Below are 17,795 nucleotides of genomic sequence, written 5' to 3' on the forward strand. Positions count from 1 at the left end.
AACCACAGTTTGTGAACCTATATGTCAGGGTAGTAAAATCTTCAAACAGCGAGCAGATTATTATTGGAATGAGCAGAGCACTTTGGACTAATGCCTCTGACCATTTACAGCTTAGAGGTACATATCCTATATTTTGTCAAAAACTTCTCTGTTACATAGCGGATCATAATGACCCCCAGTGGGGTCTTCACGCTTCGTTAAATATGGAAAAATCTCAATATTTTAGACGAAATCTTGAGATCTTATGAGACAATATTGAGATTTTTTATGACAATCTCCAGATCTTTCAGAAAATCTTGAGATGAAAAGAAAAGGTCTCAAGATCTTTCCAAATGTTTTCAAAGTATCTTGAGATTTTTCCAAAGCATCTCGAGATGCTTTAAGAAATATCAAGATTTTTAAAGCAATCTTGAAAAAACGTGAGATCTTTTAAACAATCTTGATATTTTTTAAAGCATCTCGAGATGCTTTGGAAAAATCTCAAGATACTTTGAAAACATTTGGAAAGATCTTGAGACCTTTTGTTTTCATCTCAAGATTTTCTGAAAGATCTGGAGATTGTCATGAACAATCTCAAGATTGTCTTATAAGATCTCAAGATTTCGTCTAAAATATTGAGATCTTTAGAAAAAATCTTGAGATTTTTCAATTTTTAACGAAGCGTGAAGACCCCCACTGGGGGTCATTATGATCCGCTATGTAACAGAGAAGTTTTTGACAAAATATTGGATATGTACCTCTAAGCTGTAAATGATCAGAGGCATTAGTCCAAAGTGCTCTGCTCATTCCAATAATAATCTGCTCGGTGTTAAAAGCAATATTTATTTCAAAAACTGGCATTTTTCAAGTGCAACAGCATAACGTAGATTTTATGCCAATTTCTGGTCTTAAATTGGCCATAGCATAAGTTTTAAACATCTTAACACCAAATCTCTTCCTGATTGTCTGGAAAATAACTGTACTAGTATAACAAGTTTGATAAATGTCAACAGAATGCGATAAATACTGAGTAAGAATGACATAACGATGCACGATGCCATTGGCACACCCTGATCTCGGAATAGCCGTTAAGAATAAACAGAGCAGAAGTTTGTTAGGCTAGACCAAGTGAAGGTACATGTAAACACTTATTTTGTCTTTGCCCAATATTACAACAAAACAATCCTTGATAGAGGCAATTATATATCAGAGGACGTACCTTTGATTGTGATGACCCACACAGCTGGCAGTAAAGAAGCAGTGGTGGTCCCGCCGGAGGACACAGTTATGACAGATACTACAGTGCCAGGTACGAGGTGGTGTGTGAACCTATTAAAAAAAGAACATTCACATCATGGATTGAAGTAGCCTCCACCAGACTTCTGTGCAGGCTGAATAAATAGTAGAAATCAGAAAAGTAAAATGGAATGTATTATTTGATTATACTGGCCAAGGGAGTTAGATGGCCAAGAGGGTCCAGTTTGCCTGCAAGGAACTGGACATTCTAATTCTAAGGACTATGGACGGCTAACTCCCCTCACCAGTTACAATTTCCTTCTTTAATAGGTCAAGTTCTCCTTTATCTACATGTACAATGTATTCAGCCTGCAAAGGAGTCCAGTGGAGACTATCATGAAAGGGTATAAGAATTTTTCAGAGAAAATCTATGCCGTGTTAATGTAGAAATAACAGTGACTCTGGCAGATGTATGAATCTGAAAAAAATCCCACTGGGAAACTATTTTCCAGTGATCGTATCAGGTTTGTAAATTATTCATAGCAATCGAAACAATGGGTCATAAAACTCATAACCCAACATCTGATAATTTATAGACAAGTACTAACTGTACACGCTTCTTCAATAATATTTGTATGAATCCAGGAAAAATAAGGTAACTTAAAGTTGGTTTTTAAAATGATGCAAGGAATTACGTTATAAATTTTCTTTACTATAAATAGGAGAGGTTCATAATAAATTTTACCTGGCAGGTCATACAGTGTCCCCACGCCCGCGGTACCGGGTCTGGGTCCTCCCTGTTACGGTACGTGGTGTCGGTGATCGTGCACAGGACGTGGTTCGCCACCATGTTAAAGAAGATGTACACCGTCAGCAGGTAGCGTAATAAAATCCCCGTAAAATCATAGTCGGCGTAAATGTGAGGAATGGTGATGTAGAGGTCGGTGGTGAGGAAGATGACAGACACAGTGATGTAGTACACGAACGCAGCGGCGTGTAGGAGCCAAAGTTTGTCCCCTAGTGCGATGTGAGGAATGTGGAAAGCCATAACCTACACCTGGATATATAACGATACTGTACACATGAAAAATTGAAAGAGAAATAGCCTAAAATTGCTCCTAACGGTACATTTACACCGACACACAAACTGACCCCGTCCAAATGACCTATGTAGAAGGTTCAACTCGAAATATAGGGGGAAATTATTTTACTTCGTTATAAAAGAAGTCAACGTATGTGGCCAGAAATCATAACACAGAATGATTGACTATTTTAACATATATTTTAGTAAAAGTACAAACTAACAAACGGGATTTTATTAGAATTATTTGTATGATATGGCTTCTATCTTCATTCATCATTCAAATGTTACCCATATGATAGGTGGTTACACCCATGTTCTGTTCGCCTCCTCAGAAACACTTCCGGGATTCGGCTCAACCGCTCAACGATCCAGGACAAGTAAACGTTAGGGTTAGGTATGTATATTTACAAGGAGGTTTAAAATCGAAGAGCTTAAAATCTATCCGTTAGAATCCTATATATCCGTTAGAATCCTATATATAATATTCTTACTAGAATGCAGCACATCCTGACACTCTCTTTACAACATGCAAGCTGCCCAGCGTCCGGTATTTTGCATCTCTTTTGACGAGAGCATGAAGCCTGATAGTATTTGTAGTATTGCCGTCAAGCGATTCCTTGGTGACTATAGAAACCTCCTTGGGTTAACGTTGTGTGTGTCCCGAGAAGTATAATGTGTATGTGAAGGATGGTAAGTGGCAAAAATTTTCGTTCTTTAATATTCTTGAACATAGCTGGGTATATAAATGCGAATTAGTACAGGAAAAATTGGAGCTGTGCAGGTATTTCTGATGTCTATGTATTAAACCTGTACCTAACCTGCACTGGTCCATGTACTGGGTATATGCAGGTTAGTGCAGGTAAAATTGGAGCTGTGCAGGTATTTCTGATGTCTACCTGCACCTAACCTGCACTGGTCCATGTACTGGGTATATGCAGGTTAGTGCAGGTAAAATTGGAGCTGTGCAGGTATTTCTGATGTCTACCTGCACCTAACCTGCACTGGTCCATGTACTGGGTATATGCAGGTTATAATTAGTGCAGGTAAAATTGGAGCTGTGCAGGTATTTCTGCACCAAAAATATGAAACCTATTGTATTTCGAGCCTTGTTCGGTTGTTGGTAAGTTGGTATTGCTTGAATGTAACTAGGATTTGTAACTTTACAGGGAATTGTTTCTGAGGAAAGCTGAAGGAGACCCTGCCTAACAACATGCATCTCGCGACCAACAGTCAACATACCTGGACCCGTCTGTTACACTTCATGAACTGGCTGGGACTACTGTACTTCCTTGTCATGCTGGTTACCGTGCCACTCGTATGTATCACAGTGATCGCCCCGACATACCAGCAACCGTTTCTTCACCAAGCTGCAATGGCCTTTACCTCTCTTCAAATTTTCTGCAATTATCTACTTGCAATTTTGACGAACACTAGCCACAGCGGTCGAGCGGGGGATACATCGGACAACCCTCCTCCGGGATCACATTATTGCAAACTCTGCCAAAAAGTCATTCTCAGAAGAGACCACCACTGTTTCTTCATGTACTGCTGCATTGGGAAGTACAACCAATGCTACTTCATAGTGTACTGTTTTTACATCATGCTAGGAGGGCTGTATGCTGTGTTACTACAGGGACTGTATCTGAATCAAAAGTACAATGTCAAGTTTAACAGTTTTACTCTTCTCATCTTGTTGCCGAAGACGTTTTATGAGTTTTTCGTGGAGGCCGTGTCACCCTCTCAGTTCTTACTGACTGTTGTTATGTATGGCACTCTTGTTGCCGCGCTAACCTGCGCTGGATTCTTCTACTGGGAAATGAGCATCACGTTTGACGGGCAGACCAGCCACGAGGCTCTGATGGGGGAAATAAAGGACGGTAAAGGCGCGTGGGAAAACATAATCGATGTTCTTGGGAAGTACTGGTACCTGCGATTTCTGGTGCCGTATCCTTTCAAGCCTTTGGATGTGTCGGATGTCAAGAAAAAACAACATGGAAAAGTGTCAAGAAAGAAGGCAAAGAGAATGTAGTCATTATAAAAGATGTCTCTGGATACTGAAATCACTTTATATTCGCGATAGCAGAATTTCACCGTCTGAGAAAAATGGTCATGTTCACTGTGATGGCAGGTGCAGAAAAAAGAAAGTCGACAAATTATTTGTTTGTGGTAATGATAAATTTGCAGTACAGAAGTGACCGCAAAAACCGCGAATATAAAAGTACTGTGAAAAAAATTCTGATTTACAGTATGCAAATTATCATGTCTAGGATAACTGTGAAAGAGTAAATACATTCTGTACTGCAAAGCCCTATTTCTACTAATACATGTAGTAAACTTAGACTCAGAGTGATACACTCAGAGTTTTCATATATTTTATTCACTTCGCAACTACATGTACAATGTAAAAAAGTTGTAAATATAATATACTCTTGGCATATCATATGTACATCTAACATAAGAGACATTGCAATCACCACAAAATTACGTATGTACCTTAATTTCCTACCTCAGTCAACAGGTCAAACCTAGATGATCCTACTATCAATAAGTAGGTCTTGTTCATGATTAAAATGTCAAATTCCATTCATCAGTGCCAGTGCAATTTTCTTCTGTATCAAATTTCACACATTTTAAAGAATTAAAACCTTTGTTATTGTTCTGCAATTGTTTCACATATATGTACAAATACTACACTGGTGTATACTAAGTACTATACATGTATGTATATGTACAATGTATGTTCAATATTTGTGAAGTTTGTCTTTTTTTCTGTTATGTTGTGAGAAATTCCAAACCAGAAATTTGTTCACCCAAAATCACATCATGATAAAATACTATGTACAAACAGCTGCCTTAGAGCCGATTTATCTAATTTCTAAATAAAATGGAAAACAAAATTCAATTGGCACAAAAATATCAAACAGCAGCAGCAGTGTGTGTGTCAGGACTTCCTGTCTCTGTACTGCCCCAGACCTCAGTCCTGTCTTCAGTTCTTCAATGATCACAGGTCTTTGAGAATCTGCAAAACAACCTACAGAACAAGAAATCATGTTTGGTATTATTGTACATGAAGGCAAGAAATTATTGCAAATGCTCGAAATATATAAAGCAATACATAGACCAGTGCAGGTTAGATGCAGGTAGACATCAGAAATACCTGAACAACTCCAATTTTACCCACACGAACTTGCATATACATATGTCAAGCTCTGGATTGTCTTGACAAAAACTGATTACAAGTATTTTTTCAGAATCGTGATAATAAACGGTGATATACTATTGACTGATTGATACATGTGCTACCTTACAAAGGGGTACTATCAACTGTACACTTTATGAATAGAAACTTACCTGAGCCTTCTGTCCAATATTGCCAGGCCTTGTGGCTATCTTCTGAATGGAGTCAGTCATAGCCACTATGCTTGTGTACACCCCATTCACACTCCTATTGGAACACAAACATTTGTCATCATTAATCAAGAACAAAATGAAAAAAAGCAAGAAATCAAGCTTTTAATACCTCCATGTAGCATTTAGGGTGGTTGTGAATTTCTTGTTTTGCTGGAAACCATTTTAACCTCCAACTTGACCTTTCTGTCAGTCATTGGTTACACCATTTGTCCACCACTTCCTTGACTCTACTGTATTCAAATATCTACAGACACACTCAAGCAAACTAACACAACAATAAAACCTCTGTATATGAAGGTAATAATAACAAAGAAGAACTTTAAAACAAAGATACTGGGAGACAAATTCGCTGGAATAACATTATTATTTGCAGTTGTATTGACTATCACATACATTTTGAATAATTAGATCTACTACAGAATACACATGAAGAGAGAATATTCCACATGGAAAGCAAAGGTTTTTTTTTTGTTGGATCACTGACCTACTCCTGAGTCCAAGCTTCAGAGTTTGCTGGGAGGCCTGCAGTGACTTGAGATCCTTCCACCAGTGTTTCAGGATGGTGCGTATCAGGTCCAGACTTCCAGAGATGTAGCTACATTGGAGGGGACAACAACACAACGTTGAGCGGAATAATGCAGTTCTAAGTATTATGAAGGACTGAAATATCAAAATATAGATTGTATATATGATAGGTCCTCAATGACAAGCATAAACTAGAGGAGCTTTTTTGGTCTGTTTTGTTTGTTGTTTTTATTAATATTATTTTTTTCTAATTTTCACTATACTGACGTTTTGACAACTTCTCTGTCATCTTCATTAGGGCAAAGTGAACTTACAGATGTGACAAGAATGAATGAAATGATGTGTTCCCAAATGTGACTTGTAGCCATTTCTACTGGTAGTATAACCTGTCTGTTTCAGTTGTTCACCTATCAATTAAGAGCAATGACTGAAGTTGTTACTACATATAAGAAGGAACATGGCACTTTCTTACTCTTCATACTTGCTTGTAAGCATCTTCTGCAGAGCAGGCAGCAGCTCAAGACACGCGCCCATTGAGATCGGCTTCCCAATGGCATTTCCATTCTTGATGCTAAAGTAGAAATTGATTGTGAAAAATTAGACTTTATCCTACTACTAGTATGCAATGTGTAAGAATGTGAGGAAACATCTCTAGAATGAGAGACTTAACTGGAAGAAGAGCCAGACATCTATAAATCATCTCCTTTACTCGTTAATTGTTGCATAGCTCATCAAATCTTTGAAATATCACATTCATATGCAGGCTAAGGTGCTGGTAAAATTGGAACTGTGCATGTTCTCACCTCTTGATCAGGATCGGAATGACATCAGCTATCAGTGCTTCATTGTTTATTCTGAAGAAAAAAAAACATACAAGTTGACATGTTGACATGTTTGAAACTCTAATATTGCATCACCGAATCAGAGGAAGGGTTAGAAGGCAGACCTTCAGTGTCAGAGTTGTTAGATACTGGAATGCTCTACCACAGTCTGTAGTCGACTCAGTGAACGAGTTTAAATCATGGTTAGACAAACACTGGGAAAGTCTGAAGTACACATGAGTAAAGTTCGTGAGCGGGATTACTACGGGCAAGCCTTCTCATCCCGAAGACGGTATCAAGGTATCAAGGAGTGAGTGAATGAGTCCGTACCTCAAAATGTAAGAGACCAGAGCAGTTGGGCTCTGTCTCCAGAAGGTCAGAGCTGCTTGGAGCCAGAGTAGCCTGCTGGACAAGACTTTAGTCATGGTGGGATGGCCTGCACTCAACTGGGAAGTGATAAAAAATACACCAGATTATAAGCCTGGAATCCTGGCTGGCTTACATATAGCAATCGTTGGAAGAAATACTGTACAACAAGACTGAATGCCAGACTACTAGACCATAGCATAGTGTCAAAAGTGATACATTGTAACAAGTAAATTTTTTCAAAACTTACTTGACAGTCTCAATGTTGTGTATCTTGGCTGGATGTAGTTTTATACACACCTGCAAGAGGGCGTCCTCCTCCTCTGTAGCAACTCCCGAATCCTTTGACTTCCTGACATTAGCAGCTACAGACCTGTTTTCCCTGTCCTCTGCTGAAGGTGACAGGACTGACTCCCAGTCCATGTTCTCTACTCGGGGCTGCTTGACTGGAGTGAATCCTCTTGGAGGGGATGGAGACTTGCTCTACAGGATACACACACATAGGACTTATAATACATTGTAGATACAACAGGGCTTGAAATAGATGGTATGGGTGCATGTGCACCTCAGTGCACCCAAATTTGGAGCTGTGCGCCCAATTTTTTTTGTGGGTGCACTGGTGCACCCAAATAAAATCGTAAGTTTACGTATGTAACGTTAAAGATGTTAAGTGTCAGAAAAATTGTTAAACATCATTGTTATATTATAGTGCTTTTCTTAAGAAATGAAACATAATTAGTTTTTATTTATCTTATATGGTGCACCCCCCAAAAATTTTGTGTACCAGTGCACCTATTCCCAAAAATGAATTTCAAGCCCTGCAAACAAGGTTTATGGGTATTTGCTGAACATATATTAGATCTATATATGCCATAGAATATAAAATATATTATATTCTATGTACATACATGTAGTCTCCAAATTTGTCAGCCACCATTTTTTTGGAGAGGTACTAACGAGATAGTAAGCATGGTACACTTTTGGCAAGAGATAAAAATAACTTTCAATTTTTGATTTCAAACTCTCTCAAATCAATAACCTAGTTGGATAGTGATGATTTATCATCAGTCATGACATTGATTTTATACTCTTTTTTTTCATTAATACTTTCTTTGTGGTGATTGGTGAAAAATGGTGGCTAATGGACACTGTCTTGCCACCATAGGATCTGCTTGGCAGTTTTATTTGTGTCTATGACATGCTAACTGTGATTGTATACCTTCTTCCGTTTTGTAGGGGTTGGCTTCTTGCAAGCTTTCTTGCCAGGCATTTGAAAGACTGGTGGATGTTTTGCTTGATTCTGTCTTCCTTGTTGAAGGTTCATTGCCCTGTGGAGGAAAGTATAATTTCAATGTGTTAGAATTATTCAATTATCCTCCAAAGATTCAAGATTACAAAATTCTTATGACTCAGTTAATAATGAAAGATAACACTTATAAGCTAGTACTAGTACATCTACATTGATTCTATAGCAGCTGTTGCTTTAGTGCTTCATTGTTTGCCAACTTTTATTTAGAAAAAAATTTGCATGGTAGCTAGGTTAAAAAAAATGTCACCTACGAATGGTTCTGGTGATACAACATACAACGTTATAATATACCAATGGAGGTAAGCTATATCCTATCAGTTAGATCATGGAGTTACATGCCGTTGGTTAGATCCATCTAAAATTCTTAGGGTTACTGCTAGAGATATCAACATTTGTATCTTCATACTAACTTGCTAGTAACGTTAGTAAATTAATATGTTACCTCCGTTTCAGCATAGCTTGCACTTGATCCTCTCCATAAGGTGTTATCTTTTTCTGAAAAGACACAATTTTTGAATCGGCTTATATTTTTTTATAACCTTAACGTTTATGTAACAAATTATGTTAAGATAAACTTTGCAGCATTATGTTAGTATACTATCTAGACAGTTCAAACTACAACGTATATGTAGCAATACAGTATTTGTGCCGAAAATACACAGTGTATTCATCGTGCACAACGTTATAAAAAATTACTATTACTAGTCAGTGAGTGCTATACTACTAGTGTACAATCTTTCTACACACCTTCGCCTGTTCCTGCTCGGCTTTCTTCCGGTCATGATGATTTGGCCCGTTTTCATTTACCCAAACATACTTCCTCTTCACAAAATCCCACTGGATGCGTCCGCCATATCCAGGAAACGCTGCCATCTCTAACTGTGGTCCAAATACAAAATGCCAGCGCTTTATAAAGCTCTGACCGTGGGGCGAAAGATTTGTGACACCTTTTGACACTTCACTTTCAAAAACTGCTTACTTTTCTCTGATTGGTTAGAAGTCAAATAAGCAGACCAATCAGCATGCGGATTTTTAATTCTTGACCCCTGACCTCCCAGAGTAACCAAGATGGCTGTAGATTACACAAACATCTGGGCTTTCGTCTAAATTCTATCCATTTTGACTCAAACTATGACAGTTCATAGCTTCAGCTAGTGTACAATGTGTTGATAAGGACTTGGGTAATGGCTGGAGGTGATATTGCTGCTTCTAACTCGCTAAGGTAAGTGAATATCGGTGAACTCTTTCATGCCCGGGCAAGTCCTCCGAAAGTGGCGGGGGAGGCTGTTGTGCATAAATTATTTTCCCCAGAATGTCCCAAGGGAAGGGAATTGTCAAAACTGCCGCAATACCTTATAAACGTTTTAAATTTCGGATGTTTTAGAGCATCTGTTTCTCTATGCTTCAAATAAATCAGCTATGCAATGTCTTTGATTTTCAATCTCAGCCATGGCCTTGTATATTAGTCAATCACAGGTTTTATTAGCCGTGGCGACTCTTGATTCGGGCTTACATTGCATTACCCTACGAGAGTAATGCAAATGTAAGCCCGAATCAAGAGTCGCCACGGCTAAGGTTTTATATACTTTTTTTAGCCCAGTCAAGTTGACATAATTTATTGTCCTCATGTCAAATAGCTGACACATCTCCTGAGTCCTGAATCATAGAATGTAATGATACTTAAGGGTACAAGCAGACAACTTCTTCGAGTTAGCAGGGGGTACAACAAGAGGCCATAACTTCAAGTTGAAGGTACCATTGGCCAAGTCAAGGAGTAGACAGCATGTATTCAGTGTGAGGGTCATCAAAGATTGGAATTCGCTGCCGTCGACAGTAGTATCCAGTGAAACAGTCAACCAGTTTAAAACGAGATTGGATCGACACTGGGAGCATCTGAAGTACGAAGAAGGCGTCTAAGACCAGTCCACAACAGGCGGGAAGAAGCCTTACTCGACTGTAGACGGTATCAAGTATCAAGTATCAAGTACTTATAAACATTTTAAATTTCGGATATGTTTATATAGAGCATCTGTATCTCTGTGCTTCAAACAAATCAGCTATGAATGTATTTGATTTTCAAATTATCTCAGCCATAAAAAACAGGTGGAGCGAGTAGAAACAGATAAAAACCCCTGGTACCGGGCCGGGGTTCAAACCCACGACCTCCTGAGCACCAGCTTCGAACTCCTACGCTCTATTAAACCACTCGGCTTAAAGGTCTAGACCCCTCGGCCGGGTCAGTTGGTAGTGCCTGTAAGCCCCCCACTGTTACACAATCACAGGTTTTATAAACTTTTGTTTTAAGCCCATTCAAGTTGAAATTATTATCCTGTCCTCAGGTCAGTGTGAGACAGTATAACCATGTCTGCATGGTTAGAGCTGACCATACCTACGGCCACCTCACCGTCTCACACCCAACATTCCTGCAACGGAACTTACCTCGCCGTGCCACATGGCAAGGGTGAAGTGGGAGTGTGGAGCCTGCAAGATCTGGGCTTCAGGGTAAGGCCATGCAAGTTGTTCCTAACCACTCTTAAGTATTCCTGACGATACGTTTGCCATCTGTAGCAGTGTTTTTTATGTCAATACTTGTAAAAAAATATGGAATGCTTGTGGACAGTTTCAACTTGTAAACAAGTGTAAACAAATGCCCCGCCCCCTCAGTTAATTTTTGCAACGTGTTCCCTAAGTTAATTAATTTTCGCGACCCTGCCCTTCCCATCTGGACGGCCTCTCAGCTGCAGTCTGGCGGAAACACTGCCACTATTCGTCTGTGCCATCTTTTGAATTCGAATGACAATACTAATTGTTTAGAATTTTTTTCTGTCATCTCAGTTTTGTTTGAAGTAACATCATGAAATGCTTTTTAAGTTTTAAGGTTTCTTCCAACACAAGGGACCGTTTTCACCTAGAGCTTTCTCCAGGCAGTCACTCTGGTCTTCTTCAACAGACTGACCCAATAAACTTGACACATGACATTTTCTGAAGTGTGATGTCAACACTGGGAACAGCAGTTCTTAGTTTAAACATGTAACTACTAACACAGATCAACTTTCATGATAGTACAGTATTAGTACTGTATCATGAAATACTATTTCCTGCATTTGAGGGGCAAAGTTTGCTTACTCTTTCTATGTTTAATACACACTGAATTTTGTCTGGAAAAGAGGATGCATTGGGCAAAATTTTTGTCTGTCACGAGTGGCAAAATTGCGTCAAATGATGGAAGGTCAGATGCTGGTTAGACCACTAACTTATAACTTATGTACTGTAAAATTTGTGAAGGGTTTACCTTGCAATGGTTTTATTTTTGGCAGTGACCTCTTCCTGTAAAGTTACGTTACTTCATGGAGGATTGTGTCTCTTGGGTCAGATGCTTATTTATGATATAAATACACGTACAAATGTACACCTTTTTCAGCAACTGGACTTGGTAGCACACAGAAAAGCTGTCACTGCTACAAGCTTTGGTTTCCATTCTCAGCCTACACTTCTGTGTACTGCTGCAGAGGACTACATCATAGTATGGAACATTGAGGAGGCACGACATATGTATGAGAAAGGTAGGGATTTTGTACTTAATAGATTTCTAACTAATTATGCAGATGTATGTTTCACTTAGAACTAGCAAAGACCCACTTTACACTGATGATATTGTTTAAGTACTACTACGTATCTGTCTCACAACCTACCTGTTTTAAGGTAGCGTTTTCTTGTGATTTTAGAATATGACAGTAACTGGTAACAAATGTGCAAATGTATATTGTTAGTTAGGAATGATAAGATTATTGGTAAATTGACTAATGTCAACAGTTTTTAAATTTGTAAAATGTATGCAATTCAGCCTCTGGCTGTGATGTACTCTACATATCTAATCAAGAATCTGGTGATCAAATAAACCATTCCTTCCTTCCTTCCTTCCTTCATTCCTTCCTTCCTTCCTTCCTTCCTTCCTTCCTTCCTTCCTTCCTTCCTTCCTTCCTTCCTTCCTTCCTTCCTTCCTTCCTTCCTTCCTTCCTTCATTCCAGCTGCTTCCTTCCCTCATTCATTCATTCATTTATTCATTCATTCATTCCAGCTGCTTCCTTCTCTCATTCATTCATTCATTCATTTTCATGTTAAACAGTCATTTAAGAGATCACCAGTCAGTCACCAGTGTATATCATACTTACTGGGTGATGTATATTTGCAGGACAACAAATTCGAGGTCAGATCATTGGTCAGGTACTAGGCTATGTGCAACATGTGAGCTTCAGTCCAGATGATACCTTGATAGCAGCCTGCATAGGGACTGAAGTCCTCGTCTTAGATTCTCAGGTAAGTGAACTTTCCATGGTTTGAGAAGAAACTACTTAAGCTGTTTGTACATTTTTGTACATGTATCATAAAGAAACTCTTGTGTGTGTACGTCGGTGAAGGTTAGACATCCAGTTACTGCATGGTAGTAATAAGGTACGCCAAAAAACAGTAACTGTTACTCAAGCAACTGGATATGAAAGGTAGTGGATGCTACCTGAAACGTCTGACCGTTTCCAAAATCACATCCAGCTGCTTGAGTGTTTTTTTGGCATTTTGTGTGTATATTGTACACTAAGCACATCATATGCAACAGTACACTTGTATATACAACTTCTGATTTTCCTGACTTAGTCTTTCTTGTAAATCATGTAGTTGCTAATACTTGCTATACATATAACATACACATTACAAAAGCCATCGGAAGCTGTTCAGAAATGATTTTAGTCACATTCTTTTTTCTGCAGGTTGAAAGACTTCATTCTACTTTAGAAGGGCATAACTCTACTGTGACATCGGCAGAATTTTGTCCACATTATAAAAGCACTATAGTATCTATTTCTGAGGACAGGACTTTCAAGGTAACAGCATACTTCAGTTGTCATTTTACTTTACCACTTAATGGTATCAAGTGCAATTTTAGGGCAGAAAAACTGGATTTGCGAAGTCAATTTTCTGGTCATTCTTTTAATGTAGTAAGTTGAATCAACCCTATGCCATAGCATGATGTTGCTGATGGAAAATGGTTGCTTGTTTTGTGTAATTAGCTATTTATTAGCGGTCCCAAAAAATGAAGCGATTCTTCACGTAGCTTATTTTTGAGCTATTTCAAATGCTTCAAGTATGAAGTAATGACTAAAATGTTCAAAGACATGGCAGTAAATGTCAACATCTGGGAGATTTCCTCATTTATAATATTTTCTGTTTTGCCACCCTGAAATTGCATTGGATGCCTTTTAGTGTCTTTCACCAGATTGGCTTTAATCAATGTATAAGCATTCTCTAAACTTAAGTTGTCTTCAACTTTACTTGCACTCTGTTTTGAATAGAACATGTCCTACCTGAGCTTTGGACTGTGATGAGTGCTGTTATTGAGATTTCTGATTCAAGGTACCTCCTTCACTTCTGTCTTTATTACTTCTACATACTATATTCTTTTCCATACATGTAACTTGTACTATTCTTTTCCATAAGCTGTTTGCTTGTCTTATAATTTGCTCTCTCTTGCATGGTGTAAATGTGTACAAGGTGTGTCAGTACTACATGTACATAGCTTGTCTGCAAATATCTTTTACAGGTTTGGGACTTGGAAAATTCAGCATTAGTGTACCAATCAGCAATAATATCTGGTAAGTATGAATGATAATATCCTTTAGTATAAGTAAACAAACCTGAACTGAGATTTGTGTTGTCTTTGTTATATGCAGGAAGAATTGTACAATGTATTAATGGGGTTTTATAATGCTGGAATTGTGGTGTACTTGTACTTACTACATGTACTTCTCACTTTGGCTTTTGCCTTTAATGACATTATGTTGTTTCATTCACGGCGGCCACTGTGTACTGCATGAACCAGTCATAAATTGCTATGGTCATCAAAATGTCATCTGTTGGTAAACAAGACACTGGTTGTGAATAAAGAGCCACATTTGATACTAGTAATAATGAGTATTCAATCATAATGTGATGAAATTATTTATGGATTTAAATGTTGCTATAGAATACTTGATGGTGTTGTTCCTTTTGTTGATTCCAGCGTTTCCATTTCTGAGCCTGTCCCATGATCCAACGAAGGAAAGTTTTGCTGTGGGGACCTCAGATGGCCAGGTAATTACCTCCGTGTGGAGGTTTTGTTTTCAGTGCCTATATTGTACATTTGCGTGTCTGTAGTTAGTGAGAAGGGAATGCTGTAACCGCAGACTGCTGCTGAGGTCTGAGATGGAGTAAGAATAAATTTGAAGCCTGACATGGAAGAATTATGACTGCAGACAGGAGTGATAGAAAATATAAGTTAGAGGTGGTAGCATTAGTCAATTTATCAACTTTGGCTGCTGACAGGCATTCCAAGTTGTAGGATTAAGGGAGAGGCTGTGAATTCATGGGAAGTTACTGTTTTTAGTGTGTCTGCTTGACAGTGTTTTTATAATCTATATGCTAGTCATGTTCACTGTAGATGGACAAGAAGTAATCAATGGACACATGGATACATTGTATAAGTCAAAACATTATTTGCATGATTAATGACTACAAGTAAAGAAGATATATGAGAAATGAGAAATTCTATGTATATCACAGAGTTTTGAGTTCTGTTGTTGTTTGAAATTGTGAGTGAAACAGTGTGAGCTTGTTGACTGTTTCAGGTTAGAATATACGACCTGTCTGATGGCAGTGGTTTTCAACTACTGCATCAGGTGGACATCGGAAAAACAATCTCCAAATGGAAGGCAGCTAAGGAGGACAACAGGCCTCGGGAGGAGAAAGGTACATGTAACATGATGTTTCCTGTTCAGATTGTAAAATTAATGTTTAATCATATAAATGTGCATACATTTTTTCAAAAGCTTTACAGACCAACCCATATCCATGCATGTTTATCACTTGTATGATTGACTTGATGTTATTTGATGTATGCCTATTTTGGACCGCTTATTCTTCTGTTACTTAAGTTCGTTACCTTATTTTAATTTGCCCCTTGATTGTACATATTAAGTTTTCTTCAGTAATTACTTTATGTTTTATTATATTGTTATGTGTTTGGGGATTGCCCCCCAGGGTGCATTGAAAACCGCCCTCCAGGGCGATATGTTTCTCTGGTTAAATAAACAATAAACAATAAACAACAATAAACAACTTACTCAGGGGCTTTGGTGCCATCATAACTTACATGTGTATCATCAGATGTACATGTATGTCAGAGGAATGACTGCAGAATAAGTGTTGAATAAATGAAGTTTATGTCGGGGTGGAGACTCCAATCTGGTGGAATTGCAAATTCTACTGCTAGACGTCCCAATTGGGATCTCTTTCAACAGAAACTTCGAACAGCATCTGTACTGGTACATGTAGAATCTGTGATACCAGATCAGTGTCTCTACCATGATGGCATATACAGTCAAACCTGCCTATAGTGGTCACTCAAGGGACTGGCCAAATTTGACCACTATGGCCAGGTGACCACTATAGAGAAACAGCCGGCTAGTTGACCCCCCCCCCCCTCAAAAAAAAGGGACACGTGCTTTGAGTACCAACAGTGATGTCTTTATTCTGAAACATATGAATACATACATTTGCAAAGGTAAACCCCTTTTATATGTACATGTCTTAGTTCAATAATTTGTTGTTCTTTTGCTTTAGTAGTACTTTATTTTGTACTTGCTTGAAAAAAAAAGAAAAGTGGAAGAGAACGACATCGCCATGTTTTTGTTCTTTGGTGAACACTTGCTTCGCGCGACCGACATACGCCACAGCGAATTCCAACCACGTAAATAAGTTATTTTGTACCAAGATGCTGTCTATTTAGTTAACAGCAAAATAATTGTTCGTCAGTTGCCAGTTACTTTCCGTTTTTGGTCGTTTTTGTAACATGAAAACTTAGCGAAAACTCTCCTTTGTTTACGGCTTGGGTTTCTCCCCGCGTGGGTTGTCTGCCTCTACCATTATGCCAATGTGGTAGTCAACAGAAAATTTTCTCCTTTCAGACTTATATCTTTTCTAAAATATCCACTACAGTATTAAATTTGCATCTAAAATTACTTGTAGTAATGTATTTCAAATGTTTTCATAATGTAATTACATCATTTGACGCTAATGAAGTTAAATAAAACTCGGTGTATCTACCTCCATAACAGTGGAGTCTTCCGATGACCCCAATTGACCTCCCTCTGCAGCTAACACATGCGCCATCTTGGAAAAATACGAAACGCATTTTCGAGCCAAATTTCTTGAATTATGCCCATGAAAAACGGAAGCTATGCACATATCTACGCATTTCAAGGAATCGAGAAACCAAATATGGATATTCTTAAGTTTTTTTGTAAAGATAATTGCCGTAATCTTCGCCGAGCGGCCGAGTCCATTGAAAGCTCCATGCGGCACGCACGGCACTGGTGTTGGGGAAAACGCAGATATCAAAGACACCCGCGACCGCAGAAACTTCGTGTCAAAAGCCAGTTTTCCTTTATTTCATACACATATGGAGTTTAATTTTCAGTTCACATTTTAGTAATGTAGCGATCGGAAAATTGTCACAAGGCTCATAATGGTCGTAGCCCGACGGTGGTGTGGTGTTGCGGCCGTGGTGCTTAGCGGGTTACGGCCAGCCGCGACCGCTATCGGCGGTGTTGACATGCCGGCGGGACCGGAATGGGGTGACCGCTGACCGCGTTGAACAGTGACCGCTATAGACACGATTCTTAATGCTTACGTCAATGGGAAGTCTTGATATAACTAAAGCGGTCAGACCTGACAATATCTCCCCGCTCATTCTTAGGAAATGTGCCGACATACTTGCACCGTCTCTTACCCAATTGTTCAACAAATCAACCACCTTTGGTAAGGTACCTTCAGAATGGAAGGATGCCAACGTTATTCCTGTTCATAAGAAGGGGAATAAAGAGTTGGCATCTAATTACAGACCGATTTCTTTGTTATCCATAGTGAGTAAAGTCATGGAACGGTGTGTGTATGACGCCATATTTCCCACTTTACGTGATGTTATCCATCCTCTCCAACATGGGTTTGTCAAAGGTCGATCTACCACCACCCAGTT

General features: G+C 38.8%; 3 protein-coding genes across 3 annotated transcripts in view; 1 reads left to right on the forward strand and 2 right to left on the reverse strand.

Moving 5' to 3' along the window:
- LOC109484884 (palmitoyltransferase ZDHHC22-like) overlaps positions 1-2,383 on the reverse strand; it is a 3,221-nt gene extending 838 nt beyond the window's left edge. Inside the window, exons 1-2 of the mRNA XM_019788240.1 lie at positions 1,961-2,383; positions 1,199-1,308 (exon numbers count right to left, since the gene is read on the reverse strand). Of these exons, the coding sequence (XP_019643799.1) occupies positions 1,199-1,308; positions 1,961-2,263 (413 nt within the window). The 5' untranslated portion in view covers positions 2,264-2,383. The remainder of the gene's footprint in view (positions 1-1,198; positions 1,309-1,960) is intronic.
- Positions 2,384-5,077: 2,694 nt separating this feature from the next.
- On the reverse strand, positions 5,078-9,647 carry LOC109484926 (KATNB1-like protein 1). Its single transcript, XM_019788284.1, has 10 exons — positions 9,479-9,647; positions 9,174-9,226; positions 8,642-8,750; positions 7,723-7,905; positions 7,387-7,502; positions 7,039-7,089; positions 6,708-6,806; positions 6,195-6,305; positions 5,651-5,744; positions 5,078-5,330 (listed from the first exon to the last, which is right to left on the reverse strand). The coding sequence occupies exons 1-10, from the start codon at positions 9,602-9,604 to the stop codon at positions 5,301-5,303; spliced, it is 972 nt and encodes a 323-aa protein (XP_019643843.1). The 5' UTR covers positions 9,605-9,647; the 3' UTR covers positions 5,078-5,300.
- A 69-nt stretch (positions 9,648-9,716) lies between these two features.
- The window catches only part of LOC109484921 (WD repeat-containing protein 27-like), a 102,578-nt gene continuing 94,499 nt past the window's right edge, over positions 9,717-17,795 (forward strand). The window contains exons 1-8 of the mRNA XM_019788271.1: positions 9,717-9,953; positions 11,071-11,233; positions 12,153-12,294; positions 12,924-13,048; positions 13,495-13,608; positions 14,325-14,376; positions 14,784-14,854; positions 15,388-15,508. Of these exons, the coding sequence (XP_019643830.1) occupies positions 11,093-11,233; positions 12,153-12,294; positions 12,924-13,048; positions 13,495-13,608; positions 14,325-14,376; positions 14,784-14,854; positions 15,388-15,508 (766 nt within the window). The 5' untranslated portion in view covers positions 9,717-9,953; positions 11,071-11,092. The remainder of the gene's footprint in view (positions 9,954-11,070; positions 11,234-12,152; positions 12,295-12,923; positions 13,049-13,494; positions 13,609-14,324; positions 14,377-14,783; positions 14,855-15,387; positions 15,509-17,795) is intronic.

The sequence above is a fragment of the Branchiostoma belcheri genome, unplaced genomic scaffold (genome assembly GCF_001625305.1).
Source record: "Branchiostoma belcheri isolate BF01 breed outbred unplaced genomic scaffold, Haploidv18h27 scaffold71, whole genome shotgun sequence".
Taxonomy (NCBI): Eukaryota; Metazoa; Chordata; class Leptocardii; order Amphioxiformes; family Branchiostomatidae; genus Branchiostoma; species Branchiostoma belcheri.